This window comes from Sander vitreus, chromosome 23 (assembly GCF_031162955.1).
Source record: "Sander vitreus isolate 19-12246 chromosome 23, sanVit1, whole genome shotgun sequence".
Taxonomy (NCBI): domain Eukaryota; kingdom Metazoa; phylum Chordata; class Actinopteri; order Perciformes; family Percidae; genus Sander; species Sander vitreus.
Window position 1 is genome coordinate 7,535,900 of NC_135877.1, and position 17,500 is coordinate 7,553,399.

The 17,500-nt window shown below is 45.1% G+C and overlaps 1 protein-coding gene across 11 annotated transcripts in view; it reads left to right on the forward strand.

The window, feature by feature from the left end:
- The window catches only part of sox5 (SRY-box transcription factor 5), a 237,569-nt gene that overhangs the window by 176,239 nt on the left and 43,830 nt on the right, over window positions 1–17,500 (forward strand). For 9 of the 11 annotated variants that reach the window (XM_078242529.1, XM_078242530.1, XM_078242524.1 and 6 more), the window contains one exon: window positions 15,287–15,373. The exons of the other annotated variants lie outside the window; for them this stretch is intronic. In XM_078242529.1, the coding sequence (XP_078098655.1) occupies window positions 15,287–15,373 (87 nt within the window). The remainder of the gene's footprint in view (window positions 1–15,286; window positions 15,374–17,500) is intronic. 11 annotated transcript variants of the gene reach the window in all.

A 17,500-nucleotide genomic window follows, 5' to 3' on the forward strand; every position in this document is an offset into this window, starting at 1 on the left:
TTTTATTTGTCATTCTTTCCGGTTATCCGAGTGTGTCAGTTAACTTCACCGCGTTGGTAGTAGACAGAGGAAAAATCATCACGGACATGGCTTACAATTCAAATCGAGTCAATTTGGTTTTTTCTTTTGTGGCATGAGAAACAGGCAACGTCATGGGGCGAACCTGAGGCCTATTGTGGGGCAGGCCATTGTTGGCTCGATGAAAGGCGCATTCAAGTCACTTTTCTTATTGAATTGTTTTGCGTCTGCTTTTCAACGTGGCATTCTCTCTCCAGCCTTGCGCGAGACAATCAGTGGGGATGAAACTCCTTTCTACCATTCTTCCCAGTCCAGATGAGCGATATTAAGGAGATGAATAGTGTGTGTGTGTGTGTGTGTGTGTGTGTGTGTGTGTGTGTGTTTTGGGGGGAAAAGCAGTGCCCCAGCTTTTGTCCAACACATGAGCATAAAGGGGCTTAGAGAGAGGAGAGAGGGTCCTATGGTTTTCCTGATTGTGTGTGTGTGTGTGTGTGTGTGTGTGTGTGTGTCTGTGTGTGTCTGTGTGTGTCACTGCCCTCCCGGCGTGGCATTAACTTAAGGACAAAGGCCTGAGGTTCATGAATCAGCCAGGGCTTCCATAGCATAGCCATTGCGACCTACCCTCTGTCCTACAGTACAGTGTGTGAATGTGTGTATTTTTCTGTGTGTGTTGGTACCTGGTGAGGAGGCAGGTAGGAGGAGTATTTATGTGTGAATTTTCCGCATTTCCTGTGTGTCATACAATTATATGAATATGTTTGGGTGTCTGTGTGTGTAAGCGTGTATTGGTGTGAGTCAGACTGTCCCACATAAAGGCCTCCTGTCACCGACTCCCAAATGTTAGACAGGCCCCAGTGTGTTGGCATCCACCCATTCACTTCCATTCAGCGCCATGTCCCATGACCAAATCAGTGGAATCCATGATTTATCTATTCAGCTTTCTCATAAACTCTCTTCATTTGCACGCCCTGTTGTTGTTTTTCTTCTATTTCTGTGATTTTCCTTTCTTGGTCTTTTCTCCCATTCCCATGGAGAGACAGAGGAATGTTTTTATGCTGCAAAATGGCTGCAAGATGAATGCATTTCCCTCAATTACTTTATCAAAAGGATATGTAATGCAGCTGAAAAATCTTGAAACTTTTCATTGAGGCACTTAAGCAACAAAAACACTCATTGTGGAAAGGAATTGCTTCCTGGAGGTCTACCAGTTTCCAAACGGCCAGATGACTGCACCCTCAAACACTTTTACTTCAGAAGAAGAGTTGTCAAGTTTGCGAATAACTTATATTAAGTATAATCTTCCATCAATGAGTTTACTGACACACCAGCAGTTACTTTGTGAGTAGGTGGATGTCACATTTTGGAATAAAACGCTTGATTTTACATCTTGACATAGTGCCATAACAAAATATAAAAGGCTACTACTTTGCTGCGAGCTTTCCATACATTTCTATTCAAATGAAAATATTATAGTGTGTGCGTGTGTGCATGGAGGCATTTCTAAGTTTGCTTAAAATAAAGGGTGAAATAGGTGGTAGGGTAGAAGTTGCTCATAAGTTCTGCATTTATTACTTTTTTTTCACAGTTTCGTATTGCGGGCTCAATTACAACAATTTGTAACTCTTTATTTTACGGGTGCGTAATTTCCTAGGCAGTTTCCTGGAAAGAACTATGTAATTTGGTCCTAATCATAGGTAAAATAGAGACAAAGTTCTTCTCATCATAGTCCCAGTTTATTTAGGTGTGTTGAGGTTTGAAGCAGTTGGTAATTTCCAGTGGGGAAAAAAAACATCTAAACCCAAGTTAATCATTATTCATTGATTATTTGAAACATGTATTTCTGTATGTTGACTTGTATGCCTGCCTCTAGACAAATTTCACATTTTTGCTTGTTCAGCTGACCTTCTGTGCACCTTCTTAAAGACTCTCTAGGTTAGTATTTGATTAGACTAAACTAATTGGAAGTGTTCCAATTGAACACTATTTCTATTTTACCTAGGGTGTGATTTTCCAAAAGTGAACACTTATCTCCAGGAAAATATGAGGAAATTATACACCCGTAACATTAAGGGTTGAAGAACAATTTCTTATATGTTAATATGTTTTTTCCCCATGTATACACAGAGCAACCACAAACCAATACAGGAAGTATAGCTTAGTAAAACATAAGCAAATTAACCAGGCTAAACTGATCTAGCTGCAATAACAGGCATGGTAGGTTGATCACATTCAAGCAAATTTCTTGGCATTTCCAGATAAAAGTGACTTCACCTATTGTGATGCATATGTACATCTACAGTACATATTTGCATGCATTTGCTTATGTGTTTCTGTGACCTATATAAACAGGTCTTATACCTTAGGTGCACATCCACAATTTTATGGCAGCTTCATGGCAGCATGTGAGCTTACTGTAGGCTATAATGTACTTTAAATAGACTGTACGTAAGCTCTGTGTTAGAGCTTATTAGCTGTGGAGATTCAGCCTGTATGTGTGCATCTCCATGCCCTAGTGTGTGTGTGTGTGTGTGTGTGTGTGTGTGTGTGTGTGTGTGTGTGTGTGTGAGACTACACCCCAGTTTCCCCTGTATAATCCATGTAGGCTTGTGTGCAAAGCAGCACAATCTTCTTAGGACAGTTTTACATCTCAGCTCCAACACACATCGGAGCCGTAGCCCCCTATCACCTATGTCAGCAGTGTCCATCGCAGGATTTAAGGCCTGACATGGATGCCTGAGTGGAGGCGCAGGATTGGTGTGTACAGTATCACTGCATAGCTCTTGTTAGATTGTCTGCACACACGGCAGTAAAAAGACTCATACACAGCATGTCGCCCCACTCGTGATGACGAACGCACCAGCCTGTGTGACCCGACCGAGGAGCTACCCATGATGCCTCAGGGGTAGCGAATAGACACGTGCCAACGATCCACGTAATTATCGCCCACGGGCCACCCTTACTGTTTTCCGCTCCCTCTTGTATAACAGATATCAAGATGGTGTGCATACTGTCTGTGTAGCTTTAGCACTTCAGTCAGTCAGAGAGCAACAAGTCAGTCAACTAGTTACTCAGTCTTTCAATAGGTCGGCCGGTCAGCTAGGGAGGAAGCCAGCCCCACAATGCATCAGCCGGCTTGGCAAGAATTCAGCCACTCAGCTACTCGGACATCTATTCACTCAGCCGGTCTGTCAACCAGTCACTGTGTCAGTCTTTAAAGCCACAGGGTCTATATTAATTAACCTCTGGCTTGCTGGTCAGAGGGCGGGTCCCGCAGATGAAGTGCTGGTGTCTGTGTTGTCAGCCTCAGGGGGCGTGACCCCAAGCCCCCAGCGCACCCTGGCCTTATTTGAGACAGATGTTGGGAGACAAGCATTCCCAGCAGCCCCCCTCTCCTCTCCTCTCCTCTCCTCTTCTCTCTGCTGCATTCTTTTTCATTCGCTGCTGCTTGGCCATCAGCAGCCACTCATGTTGGAGCTCTGATGCTCCTCTGGATGGATCGCTGCTGCACTTCTCTGTCTGCCTGTCTGCTCCCCCCTAATCCCTCTTTCTCCAGCCGTCCTTCTCTCTTCTTCCCTGTGGGATCCCTCTATCCATCTATTCACCTCTCCCCTCCCTTCCCTCTATTTTCACCCCACCCTCCTTGTTTGGCCCACTGCCCCTTTCCGCTTCGCTCAGGGGAAAGAGTGCCGTGTGTGTGTTGCCTGGCAGCATGCCTGCTCTCATCGCCCCCCCTCCTCCTTTTCTCCTACCTCATTCTCTCTATTTCCCCCTCTCTCATTCCTTGCTTTCCATCCTCGCCCTACCCTCGCTTCTGTTTCTCTCCTCTGCCACCTTTCCCTCCATCCTTCTCCTCCTACCTCCTTTTGTCCCCCTCACTCTCTCCACCTGCTTATAATCACTCGCCCCTACATCTCTTTCACTCCCGGGCCTCCATTCATACTCACTGTCACACTCTCTCCATCTCTCTCTCCTCCCTCCTCCTCCTGTCCCTCCCTCCCTCCATCGTCTCTTCCTCGGCTGGGCTCAGGAGCAGTGAACAGGTGTTGTCTTCTTTTGATTTGGGTGCGTTCGGATTAATGCTGTCAGCTCAGCTGTTAAAACAACTGCCATCGCCAGATGCCAGTCAGTTTGGGGCTGGAGCTGTCACCTACACACACAAACACACACACACACACACACACACAAACATCCAAACATACGCACACTCAGATGCAAATATGCACATACAGGGTGCGCACGCGCACACACACACAAACACACACACACACACACACACACATATACATCACACACACACACACACACACACACACACTCAGGGCCTCTTGGCTCATTGTAATACCGACAAAGTAAATCAGCTGCTGTACGTCAGTGTTGTCTGTAACCCAGGTGTGTGTTTCTGTTGCCTCTCCAAAACATCACCGTGTGGGTTTAAAAGGGACATTATGACATGATACTACAGTGATCATCAATAGATAGTCAGAGTTGGACTCACCTAAACAACTAGAGTCCATTATTTAAAGGGGCCTTATTGCAGGACGTATTCTCTCTGAATGATGGATTTGCTTCTGTATTTAGTGAGTAAACCTCCAATAAGTCTTGTTTGTATTAGCTTGGCCTGTAACAGTGTTTGCTATTGAAAAAAACTCTCCATTCCTAAGGCAACACATGATTTCCACATCTCCACCTTCACCCTCCCTCCCTCTGTCCCTTCTTACCCTGCTCACACTCACTTGTTCCTTTCTTACATTCCTCATCCCTCTTTGCTTCATTTTTAAGTGTTGCCGTTAAACTTTCACCTTATGCATCTACGATCTGTGTCTGCCTGCGTCACCATTTCTTTGGCACAGATTACCTTCCTGTGCTCACAGCCATTTTCTGGTTGCTTAGATTCAGAAAATGTGAATCCTTGTTGTTAAAATGTGTGAGTAAAATGATGATTAACTGTGAATATCAAAGATCAGCAGTGTGTAAGTGGTGTGTAACAGCACTATTTAAGGCTCCTTTACATGTGGGCGGAGTTTGCAAGGTTTCCTGTCTGTCTGTGTGCGTGTGTGTGTATGGGTGTCAGATGGTGGGTAGCGCGCTTCCAAATGGTGATGCTGGTTTATGGGTCCATTTTATACAGAAACACATTTATAGACACAAAGTATTGAGGGAAACAGTCCACAATACATCTTTTCCTTCTGACAGATCTTTATTTCTCTTTTCGTCTTGGTGTCTCTCTCTCTCTCTCTCTCTCTCTCTCGCTCTCTCTCTCTCGCTCTCGCTCTCGCTTGCTTTCCCTGTTTCTCCCTCTCACAAATTGAACTCATGTACTCATGTTTGTTTGCAAGCTTCACACTAGACAGTCTTGTGATGCTGGTTCAGGGAGCCGTCCACACTGAGACACTGGACACTTGTTTGTCTGACAGGCTCTTACACCCAAAAGCACACACACCCAACACGCTCTTTAACATTGAGCCCTCTGTCCAGCTCTCCCTGCCCCCCCCCAGTATCATTTTACTATGTAAAAACACAGGCGAACGCAGGACTTTTAGCCCACTAACCGAACTGGATTGTGCCCCAGTTTAAATCACGCCCTCCTCGTCTGTTTTGTTGGTTCGTTTAATTACGCTAACGAGGTTACGGCCAAGGTTATCATACCCGACTGTAGTCTCCTGTCTCTTCTGAGCCAAACGTTGTTAAGACAATTAGCCCCCTCACAGAGTCATGGGTGTCTTGTCGGAAGAATGGTGGTGGTGGGGGGAGGTGCAGGGGGAGCGGGTCAAAGACAGACAGGAATGTTTAGGAAGAAAAGAAGTAGTGATGCATTGAGAGAACTGGGTCGGAGAGGAGTTGAAACCAAAAATTGTATGATAGTTATCAACAAAGGCAATATAAGTGTAATTGAATTGACACAGTTAACTTGTTCTGATAAAGATATGATGCAGGACTGATTTGATAAACATCCTAATTATTCATTACTTGCTGTATAACTTTTTCCGATGGTGTGAGCATTTATGTTTTAATTAGTGTTTTGGTAGATGTGACAATCAAATTTAGACTAAGAACAGTTTTGAGCTCCAGTTGGCACCTCTCCAGTGAGTTAAAGCCATATTAATCTTGAATCTACCAATAAATGGGCATGCTAACAACATTTTTGAAAGAGTTCATTAATGCTAGAAGAAAGTGTATAATCACAATCAGAGGAAGGGCTTGTAATTGACACATTGGCCAGTGCACATATTAAATGACAAATGTTCACACTAGTGCAATCACTGAATGAAAATATCTGTTGATTAAAGTAGTTAGGGGGTTAGTAGGGTAGTTTAGCGAATTGGAATTGCACATCCCTAAAGTTGGGAATTTACAAGGAATGAAAAATGAAAAAGAGGGTTAGACGTCGACGTGAGCAAATAATTGGAGCACAGTGATTGGTAAGGCTCCAACAGGTCAGGCACACACACACACACACACACACACACACACACATGCTAGTCAGCAGAGCATTCCAGTGCTGTTTGGACTGTTGTTGCCATTGGTATAATGGTTCTCACATGTCTGTCGCCCTATCTTTGAGCAGCACGCAGGACAATGTGGGTTATTCTTAAGGCTTTACAACGCACTCTGTCTCAGGCCGATCGGCGCACAGATGGAACAAACCTTCACACATAAAGACGAACAACAGAAAGAGTAACAGACAGAGACGGATATCAAGACTCAAACAGACACATAAATGGAGGGAGAAGTGTGTGCGTCTGTTTGTGCTTGTCAACAGCGTCCGTGTTAACTGGAATAGGCGGGTCCCGCCTCCGCCGTCCGGCAAAGCAAAGCCACTCTCAAGCCAAGCCAACTGTCAATCAAACAGCCAACACAGGGCCAAAACTATGATAGCATCAGAAATAACAGTCTTTACCCATCAGTCTCACAGACACACACACACACACACACACAAGCGCAGGGGAGGTTAAAGTCACAGCTCAGCCCTGTTTGAATAGGCTTCCAACATGCAAAGCAACATTAGTGTATCAGCAGTGCCTTGCTGTTCTGCCTGTCTCTCTGCCATTGCTTTGACAGGCAGATGAAAAATGTCACGACTCACAAGAGAAAACGCTGAACTCTGTGTGTGTGTGTGTGTGTGTGTGTGTGTGTGTGTGTGTGTGTGTGTGTGCGCACATGTGTTCCGTCTGTCTCCAGCATAGTTACTGCGTGGGTCCGTTCCCCTCCTATACACGGCAGGCCCAATACACAATGTCTTCTTTTGTTGTCACGTTAAAGTGATGCAATAAAGCTGTGCAGTGACAAGGACGGCCTGGGGGCTGCTGCAGTGACAGAGACATTGAGTGTGTGCGTGTGTGTGTGTGTGTGTGTGTGTGTGTGTGTGTGTGTGTGTGTGTGTGTGTGTGTGGAGTGCAGACAAGAGCACTGAAGAGGGGTTATTGCCACGAGACAGATTGCAAGTGTCATTTTCCATTACAGCTGCCTGAGCCACTGTGTACGACACACTTACACACACACAGATACACAACGATACACATGCCTTGGCCTACTTCAACAGGATGCTTTTGACAGGGAGAGATGTGCGTGCATTAAAAGAGTGCTGGCCCTGAGTATTTAACCCTCTCCTCACTCTGACATCAGGTTGAGAAAGCAGAATTTGCAGACACACTTTTTTTCTGTTCTTTTGTGATTTAAAAAAAACACATTGGCTTGACTTATTGGTTGATTCACAGGTCAGTGACATAAATGAGATTTTTTCCCATGAAAAATGAGTCTGTAAATTAATTACATAGAAGTGTTGCTGGAAACCCAATTTCCATGCTGTAGTTGGTAGATGACGTCATATTGGTTGAGAAAACTCTCTTGGGCTTATGTCTCAAAACATATCAGATCATGTAAACCTTAAAGTAAAAAGGTGCTTTTCTTACTTTGCATACAGGAGATACAAGGCTTTCACCTGACAGCAGCATCAGGATACAATGTAATTGTCAGAGTAGCCTTTCAAAGGATCCTCAGTGAATACATTGAGTTTTAAATACAGCATGACCAATTGTTGCGTGAGAACCTCCATTATCTATTCAAAAGGCCCTCATGAGGCTACGTTTGTTAACCAGGCAATTAGCAGTATGTGGTGGTTATCAGTACCACTGTTGACACTTGGTCTCATCCCTGTAAAGTATGAGGCAGTAAAATGAAAATGGGATCTGTGTTCGGTCCCATAGCTTGTCCCTAATAAGGTGCAGTGGCAGCGGCTATCAGGGGCCAGGCTGAATTAGTCCGCAGCGGATTCAAATGTCTAGATGCTATCAAACACCATTTAATGATAATGGAGGTCACAGAGGCAATTGGGAAAATGGTGTGTGTGTGTGTGTGTGTGTGTGTGTGTGTGTGTGTGTGTGAGAGAGTGAGTGAGTCAGTGAGTGAGTGAAAGGAACGTTTCTCTGTCTCCCGCAAAAACACTGCATTAAGATAGCATCGCTAATTTCTCCAGCTCGGCACAAAAACAACATGCAGAGGAGGGGAGAGAGAAGAAGAAAAACAACAAGCACCCGAGCGAAATGAAACAACAAGGAAAGTTTTTCCGCGACTTTCTCGAATTCCGCTCCAGATTTTGCCCTTCATCGTTCTTTCACAATGTCGCGCCCTCTCCGCTGCTATTTCTGACTGCCAGTGTGTGGATCTGGCTCGCTGAGATTTCATGCCAGTGTAAAAATTGGCTGAGGGTTTGGTTCAAATCAAATTGGACATAAGCACCCACAACACCATCTGTTAGGGAAAGGCAGTGGAGTGAAGGGCAGAACTCTGTATTCAGATAAATGGATTTTCAATTTATTAAATTGTTGACTGACACCCTTGTAAATGTTCGCTTTATGTGCTGTGGCCTATTCTTAGAACGCCACATTTAATGGAAACATGTTGCTATACATCGATGCAATCCCTAATATTAGACTGAAAAAAAGGACCCCGCTACATCTGTTGTTTTGTGTGAGCTAAATTCCTTTTTTTATCTTTTTTTGCAGCACAGTGGCCTCACATTTACATGAGAGGAAAAAAAAGCTAATTTGGTGTTTTTTTTAAAGCTTTTTTCCCCAAAAAACTTAATCTCGCTTTAAAAAGACAAAAATAATGCCCTCTCTCTGGTTAGTCTTTAGGTGTTTTGGCAAGTGATATTGTGTGTATGCGATTTTCTGCTATTTCTGAACAGGTGTGTCGCCCCGAAATGTGTTTAGAGACGCATCTGCGATTGTCACAGTACTTTAGGGGAGGACCATATGTCCCTTGTTGCTTCACCCAAAAACTTACTTTGCACGGTGAATAACAAGTCTCTTAACTCTCAGAATTTGATGTCATGTAGCTTGAGTGTGTGAGTGTGTGCCAAATACTTTCTGTGTGTGTGTGTGTGTGTGTGTGTGTGTGTGTGTGTGTGTGAAAGGGTCCCCTTAGCCTGCCTAGTGGTCCGGGTGTTTATTAACAACTAAAGTTGGAGCAGCTTCTGAATTAAAAGTCACTGTAGACCTTGAGATCCCCCGGGGACTGAGTCTAACACACACACACACACACACACACACACACACACACACACACACACACACACACACACACACACACATACAGTATTATATATAAATGCACATTCTTTCAGTTTCTTTCTGACTCTTTCTCGTTGTGATCCTCTGATTCAAGGGGAAACTGGGAGCACTGGGAAGGCTATAAAGTAAGGAGGAGGAGAGGGATTTTAGTGTTTACACAGAGGCCCGGCCACCGCGGCAACTGTTGCCTAGCGCTGTTCTCCCCAACAACCAGCCAGTAATTGGTACTGTTAGCGGCTAACCTTGCGGAGGTGGTGGTGCGAGGTGGGCTTGGACAAAAAGCTTTTTGATACATCTCCCTCTCAATCTCTTTTCTCCTCTCTCAACTTGCCGTATAGTGCCCCTGTATTTTTTTTTTTTTTTTTTGGAAAATGTGCCAATATTTGCCCATAATCTTGGCACGGCCCCCTTCGCTTTGGAAACGATTGGACCGTCTTTAGAAGGAATCGATGAAAATGTGTCCAGACACATGGCCCAGCTCAACCAGACATGAATTGATCATCAAAATATCAACATCATCATTTCGTAATGGAGTATGTTGGTGCCTTCAGTGCGAGGGGAATAGCCAGACTGAAAAGCAGAAGCTGCAGTATCAAGAGAGTGTAAATAAGTGAGGAGTTGTATTCCAAATTCTGCCTTTTTCTTTTTGTTTTCTGAAGTTTCTTTGAGCATCTCCATAATGTAGATGATCCAGTCGGTCAAAGTTGTTACATCTTACTACTGGAAGACTTAAGTTACCTCATAATACTTAAAAAGTAACACTCCTCTTTTTAAACGGAAGCAAGTATTCATTACAGCAGGGACAGTTGCTGCATTGGGTGACGTGTTAATGTTTAGCACAGCTTTGGGCCACCTTGAGTACACCATGTGCAGGTGTGTTTGCCTGCACAGCTATGTTTGCAGCCTCAAAGCGGCACAAATGTTTCTTTCTCCTATCGTCTGTAAGCCAGATTAAATGTTCCGAAAAACGTGGACAGACCTAATTGGTGTCTATTGTTTACCATGAAGAATTCCTACCAAATTTTGACTGTAATTCAGTTAAGATAACCTGCTTAAGGTGTTAACATGACCGTTATAATCTAATCTTTAGATCACATGTAAGCATGCTCTCTCTGTCTCTGTCATGGCCGCCAGTGAATGTGTTTTCACCCCAGAAGTCAGCACACACGTCTCCTCTATTTCTCTCTCTCTCTCTCTCTCTCTCTCTGTTACTTCTTCCTTCCATCTCAATACTTCAGTGTTCAGGGTGGCAGTCTTAGACAAACTCCACCAGTGCTTGTATAATTGCTTATTCAATGCTGACCCCTGCTCAGTTTGGGAGGGAGGAGGGTGGAGGAGGAGAACGGAGAAGGAAGGGGGGTGGGGGGGGGGTGGTGGTAGCTGGAGCCCTCCACATGGCTGCCAAGGCCCGAGTCAATGTGGAGCCTGTTTTTCGGGATATAAGGGCCGTCCACGGGTCCCAAGCCAGGGCCCTTTCCTGTGGGCCCTCCTCCTTCTCCTTTTCCTCGTCTTCGTCCTCCTCCTTCATCCTCCGCCCTCCTCTGAGCCCGGCTGGACCTGGCGCTGGCACAGAGGTCCCTTTGTTGTGCACCCGAGGGCTCGGGCTCTCTCTTTCCACAAATCCCCCCCCCCCTCCTCCTCCTCCTCCTTCTCCTCTTCCTCACCATCCCTCCCTCCCTTCTCCTATAAAGGTCTCCAGGCTTCACAAATATGAGATAATAGGAAAAATAGAGCTGGCCGCTTGTGGTGACTCAGAGCAAAACGTCTGAGTGAAAAATAGAAAGTGAGTGAGAGAGAGAGAGAGAGAGAGAGAGAGAGAGAGAGAGAGAGAGATATGGTATTGTTTGTGAGGTTGGCCGAGGCGAGCTGGACTGAAGTTGAGTGTCCTCTCATCTCTCTCTCTCTCTCTCTCTCTCTCTCTCTCTCTCTCCAGCAGCTTCTGAACCAAAAGCTCACTGTGGATCCAAAATCCGGATGGGGGCTCGCTTTAACACACGCGTGCACACACACACACACACACACACACACACACACACACACACAGAGTTTCTCTCTCTCTCTCTCTCTCTCTCTCTCTCTCTCTCTCTCTCTCTCGGCAGGTGGACGGGGTTGTTTTGGCTCGGCTGCAGGGCAGCAGCTTGACTCCGTTTGAGCCAATGAGCCAAGATAATAGCCGACGATTCCAGAGTTATTGTCAGCGTTTTCCCCCCTCTGCTTTCCCAGAATCCCTCTCGCCGCTGTGCGGAATCGGAATGGGAACGTCACCCTCAGATGAATTAATGCACTTTCCTATGAAAATACAACAAGCGCTATTCACTGTCGTACGTTCAAAACCAGACAGTCAAAACAAGGAAGGATGGTTTTTCAAAGTTTCCAATTTCCCATTAATGTTCCAAAGTCATTAATAACATGTTTTTAATATTGTATCCAGTGCAAACATCATATAGCTTTAATTAGGAGCTGGAACAAGCTGACACATAATATAAATGTTTGAAATAATAGGATTTTTTCCAACCTGAAAGCTACTTAGGAGGGAAAAGAAAGGGGAAAACTGCATTTCAAGGGGTTAACATGTATACACACACACACACACACACACACACACACTCCTTTACCGCCCTGTGTGCCTTACACTTCCTCTCTCCCCTTTCTTCTGTTCATTTCCTCACCCATTCATTTTTGTCAAGGGGGAGGCGGGTAACCTTCCTCGCCCTCAGCTTCCAACACCCCACCCTGAAAATATGCGGCCCACACCCCTGCGTGGGCACCAAACTCCACCCGCTTACCTCACAGAACACACACACACACACACACACACACACACACACACACACGTCCTATACGTCAGAAGAACAGGGCGTACCTACGCTGATTTTCGTGGAAAGTGTTGTGCTGTCCTCTTCTATTATGTGATGTTTGGCCTTAATTGGCAGTAGTAGATGCTTGCTATGTTTCCATCCAACTGTCAAGTTTTTGTAAAAAGACTATAGACTGCAGACCATAAAATCAGGTGCATTTCCATCTAGCTGGCCTGAAGCGAATAAATCCTTGAATGTGAGAGAAGTGGAAAGAGTCTTTCAAGAGTTGATTTGCATCAGGCAGGTTGTTATTGTTGTGCAGTGTCAGGTAATGGTGGCCATATTTCCTGTTCTTATATAAAGATGAAAACAAGGGAATGCACTTGGCAGATGAAAATATCCTAATGCACTAACAACCATGATGAGAAGCTAATGCGTAAAAGAGGGTAGGACAGTTGTTGTGAGGTCACAGTTTCAGGATATCCAAACACATCTTTTAACCGATGCAGAAGCTTTTGTGTGTGTGTGTGTGTGTGTGTGTGTGTGTGTGTGTGTTTATCATGGGTGACGGTGAGGGTTCATTTCCCATAGTGTTCACCACATCAATCAACATCTCACTAAAAGCTGCAGCATGCCAACTCTTTTTCTCTTCTCCTCTTTTCTCTCTTCTCCCCTCCACTCCTCTTGCCTATTTCCTTCCATTTTGCCATCCGCCACACAATGAAAGAGCCTCTTGGCTTTTATTAATAGTTAAAGTGGCCCCGGCCTGTCACTGGGGACAATAACTGCAGCCCTGTTAATAAATAAAAATAATAACTAGGAGATGGAGACAGAGAGGGAGTGCAATGGAAAGAGAACAGGCGACACTGCCATTTGTTGTTCCCTCTCACTTGTCAAAGCTCTTTGGCTTAAAAGCCTCTGTCATTGTTGAGGGAGAGGGGGCTGGAGTGAGAGATGAGAGTGAGAGACAGAGAGAAGGGGGGGAGAGAAGGGGAGCGCCAGGGGCTAATAGCACCTGTTGGGGTGATGGTGAGACAGCTGTCGGGGGGGGGGGTTACACAGGAGCACACTCTTTCTTCTACTCTTTCTTCCTCTCTACGCGTTTTCTTTCCGAACCTCCCTGTTATTGCAACAGATTCTTCGTCTGTCTCAGTCTTCCTCCCACCTTCACCCCACTGCTAACCTATTCCCTGAAGGCTACGGTACCTTCTGACAGAAAGCACTAGGGCACATCAGGGGACGCAGCGCTGAAACTGACTAACGGCTGAGTGGCAGCGTCGAAAAAAGAAAAAAAAATGCAAGGACACACCAGCCAGAGTCCAAGGACGGGTGGAAGGATTTTAAAAAGCAAGAGTGAGGGATGAGAAATAGAAAGAACGAGACGTGGACCGCCTCGAAGTGCAGCATTGATCTTTCGCGACATACTCTGTGTGTGTGTGTGTGTGTGTGTGTGTGTGTGTGTGTTTGTGAACATGTGCCCAATGGAGCGTGAGTGCTTTAGTATTGAAGCCAGAGGACCTTATTCAGGCCTCTGGGGAGGCTGCAGGCACACACACACACACACACACACACACACACACACACACACACACACACAAACTGAGGTACAGTATGTAGGACACGCTGCAATGCTTTGTGTGTCCCCACTCTCTTGCATGTATCCTTGTTTGTCCGTGATCATGTGTCATTTGAAATCCTGAAAATCTCCTTGTGGTTTCTCATCCTCATCTCACCACGCCGTCGCAGGAAGAAATAAATAGAGCGATGAAGGGGAAAGAAAGTATGAAGTTTGGGCAAAGCACTGCTTTTTGTGTTTGGATGATGGTTAAAAGTACTCTGATTTTGTTGTTGAGTGTGGCGGCTGTGTGTGTGCGCGTTCGTGTCTCACTTATTGGTGGCGGAGAAAACGTGCTAAGCTGTTCAGCTCAACACACAGGAAATGTGTGCATGCATGTGTGTTTTGCGGGTGTTTGTGCATTTAAGTGTGTGTGTTTGTGTTGGCTGATAGGGTTAATCACCCCCACTCAAAGTGTAAAACCTCTTTCCTTAGCAAGGCCTTGCATCCTAAGTGCAGATGGCTCCCAGTAAATAGAGTACTCTCTCTCTCTCTCTCTCTCTCTCTCTCTCTCTCTCTCTCTCTCTCTCTCTCTCTCTCCCCCCCCCCTTTTGCTTCACACTTTCAGTCTCCCTTTCTGTCTGATCATTTCCCTTGTTCCTCTGTGTGATCGCTATTAGCGCATAGATGTACACACATGCAGGGTTGAATCTCTGCATGCGTTTGCTCTCTTGTGTGACATTTCCATTCCCCCCAGTGTGTGTGTGTGTGTGTGTGTTTGTGTGCGTGCGTGGATCCATGTGTGAGTACGACCATAGTTAGGATTGTAATTAGTGATCCTGCCGGTTTGTGTGAACATGTGTGTGTTGTGCAGGGGTCTGTGTGTGTAAGGGTTGGTGGAGTGTGTGTTGAAAACAAAGCACTAGCTGATAATGTGTCCATTGTGGCGGGTGCATTAAGGCCCTCTTTGTCTCAGGGCCCACAGGGCTAATGATTCTCTAGCAGCAGGTAAGAGGGAAAAAGCCTCTCTCTTTCTCTCCCTCTCTCCTCTCCACTTGTCTATCTCTTTATCTTGCGTTGCCTCTCTCGCTCTTTTCCCTTTTGCTCACTTTGTTTTTGTTCTTCGGATTTCCTCTCTTTCGATTATTAGCTTCTATTTCCACCTTTCTCTCCCACCCTCTCTCTCTCCCTCTCTCTCCTGCTGATGCGGCCATTAGGCTGAGCTGCCGCTGCCTTTATTACAGCAAATGGACTTTAAATGAGCTTTATTGTCATATTGGCCAGCCAACTGAATCCCTCTCTCTCTCTTTCCTCTGCCCCCACCCTCCCCCTCCCCTAAACAGAGGCCCCCAGCATTGAGAGGCTGTTGTCAAAGGACTGGAAGGATAAACTTTTGGCCATGGGCTCAGGGCACATCGGGGAAATTAAAGGTATGGTACAACTAAACAATGACAGAACTAAACTTAAGTGAGCTCAATGCAATTAACCGTTTGAACTTAATAAGAATCATCTCCGATGTCCATTGAGGGAAAAAGTCCACAAAGTCCATAAATCTACGGAGAAACCTTAAAAATACTTTTTTTAAACTTCATATCTTGACGCATAATCAAAAGAGATCCAGGTGGTTGTTGTCTGTATCCAGTGCAGAACTGCTAGCAGCTAATGCAACATGACTTTTCATGGCGCAGAGTCACCAAAATGCAATCAGATATATAGCAGGCTAAAAAGAATATTAAATAAAATATTCAGCTGTAGCCCCTAGATAACTCACTGACTCCATGGCAACATTATACTTCCTGTTTACATCAAGCATGATGGGAAAACCAGTAGCGAAACCTTAAAACGTATTCAAAAGTGAAAGAAAAACGGAAGTTGACAAATTCATAAGAATCAGCTTTTTTTGTTCTAGTCTTAAAGCTCAGAATGTCCCATCGGCGTTGTTCTTGTATCTGTGTAACTAACTAACTCTTTACTCTATCTAATAAAATACATTTATACACACAGGGGGGAAAAAAACAAAGCAATTTGCAAACAATTTTACAACCCCTCACATATCAGTTGATGTCATTTTCTGAGTAGTCCAACTTATCCTGAAAATAACAATAAATGACATGCCTAGGTAAGACATGTAGTTGCTAAGCCATGGACCTGTAATTAAAGGGAGTGAAATGGAGGAAAACAGCCTATGTTCGAGGTTAAATTGAACAGAAATTGACTAAATTCAGTTGAACTGAACTCAAATGATCTGAGCTGCCCTGAACTGAACCAAGCTGGCCGCCTCGTCCCGCGTTTGACCGACATGTCAAACAGTCAATGACGTCTCTGCTAGTCCATCAGCTCTGTGTTAATCTCAGTGTTAATCGCCCATTCTATCCACACCAACCCTTCTTAACATCCAAGAGTGAGACAGACGGAGCAGGACAGAGGGCAGGAAGTGAAACAAAAAGGGAGCTGCGCTGTGAATATGCAGGAACAAAAGTCAGCTAGAGAGAAAGAGAAAGTGAGGGGGGAAAAAGATGAGGTGAGAGAAGTGGAATAGTCTGGCTATTATTCCCTGTAACTCCAGGGCAAAGCCGCCGTTCTCTTCCAGTAATTGAGCTTCATTAGGAAGAAAAGCAATATGTAATCAAAGAGCCTTGCGGAATGGCGTGGCCGTCGAGATGGGGGCTCCATTGATCAAACCCCCTTTTCCCAGCTCCCTGCCGAGCTGACATTTCTGTGTAGGGGCGTCCCGCTTGGCGCACCACACACCAACAGCTGGGGAGCAATATCAGGACTGTGTGTGTGTGTGTGTGTGTGTGTGTGTGTGTGTGTGTGTGTGCGCGCATGCGTGCGTGTGTTGTACTGTTAAGTCCATGTGTGTGTCTTAGACAGTGCTTACATAACAATGTGTCTGTGAGTGACAACGTCTACTTGTGCCGATGATGAAACCGAAGATAGAAATATATGGAAAGTGTTCTTACACCGGTGTGTGTGTGTGTGCGTGCGTGCGTGCATGCGTGCGTGCGTGCGTGCGCACGCTGCTCTCATTTGTCAGTGCATCCCTTGACTTTTTTCATCGAATTCCATTGAAGAGCTTTTTGTGGGGGAACAAAGTGATTTTGAGCCACAGCCTCCCGCTTTGTCGGCATAGTGAGAAGCAACATTGGTAAATAGGCCCCATGCGGTTTACATAGCAAAACACACACATACACACTCACAAGTATGGAACTCATAGCAACTAGAATACATAAAGTGTCATTAGCATCAGGTCTGCAGCATGAGATAGTAGAGAGTGACAGGAAAGATTCATCTCTTTAACTCTTGTTTTCCTTTAGAGTTTCTCCTCATGCTTCTTTGTGCACTGTGTGCGGCAGTTCTATATACAGTATCGGCTTGTTTCAGCACTCCGATAAAGCTCAACAATGTCACACTGGGGGAAATATTGAAACCCTAAGATTCTTTATTCCATCAAATTGAAACATTCTGGATGACTTTCGCGTCATTGTTTGCACATTTTCTCAATCTTCTGCCCAGAACAACGTTGTAATCTGAACTGTCATTTAAGGTTGTTTGGG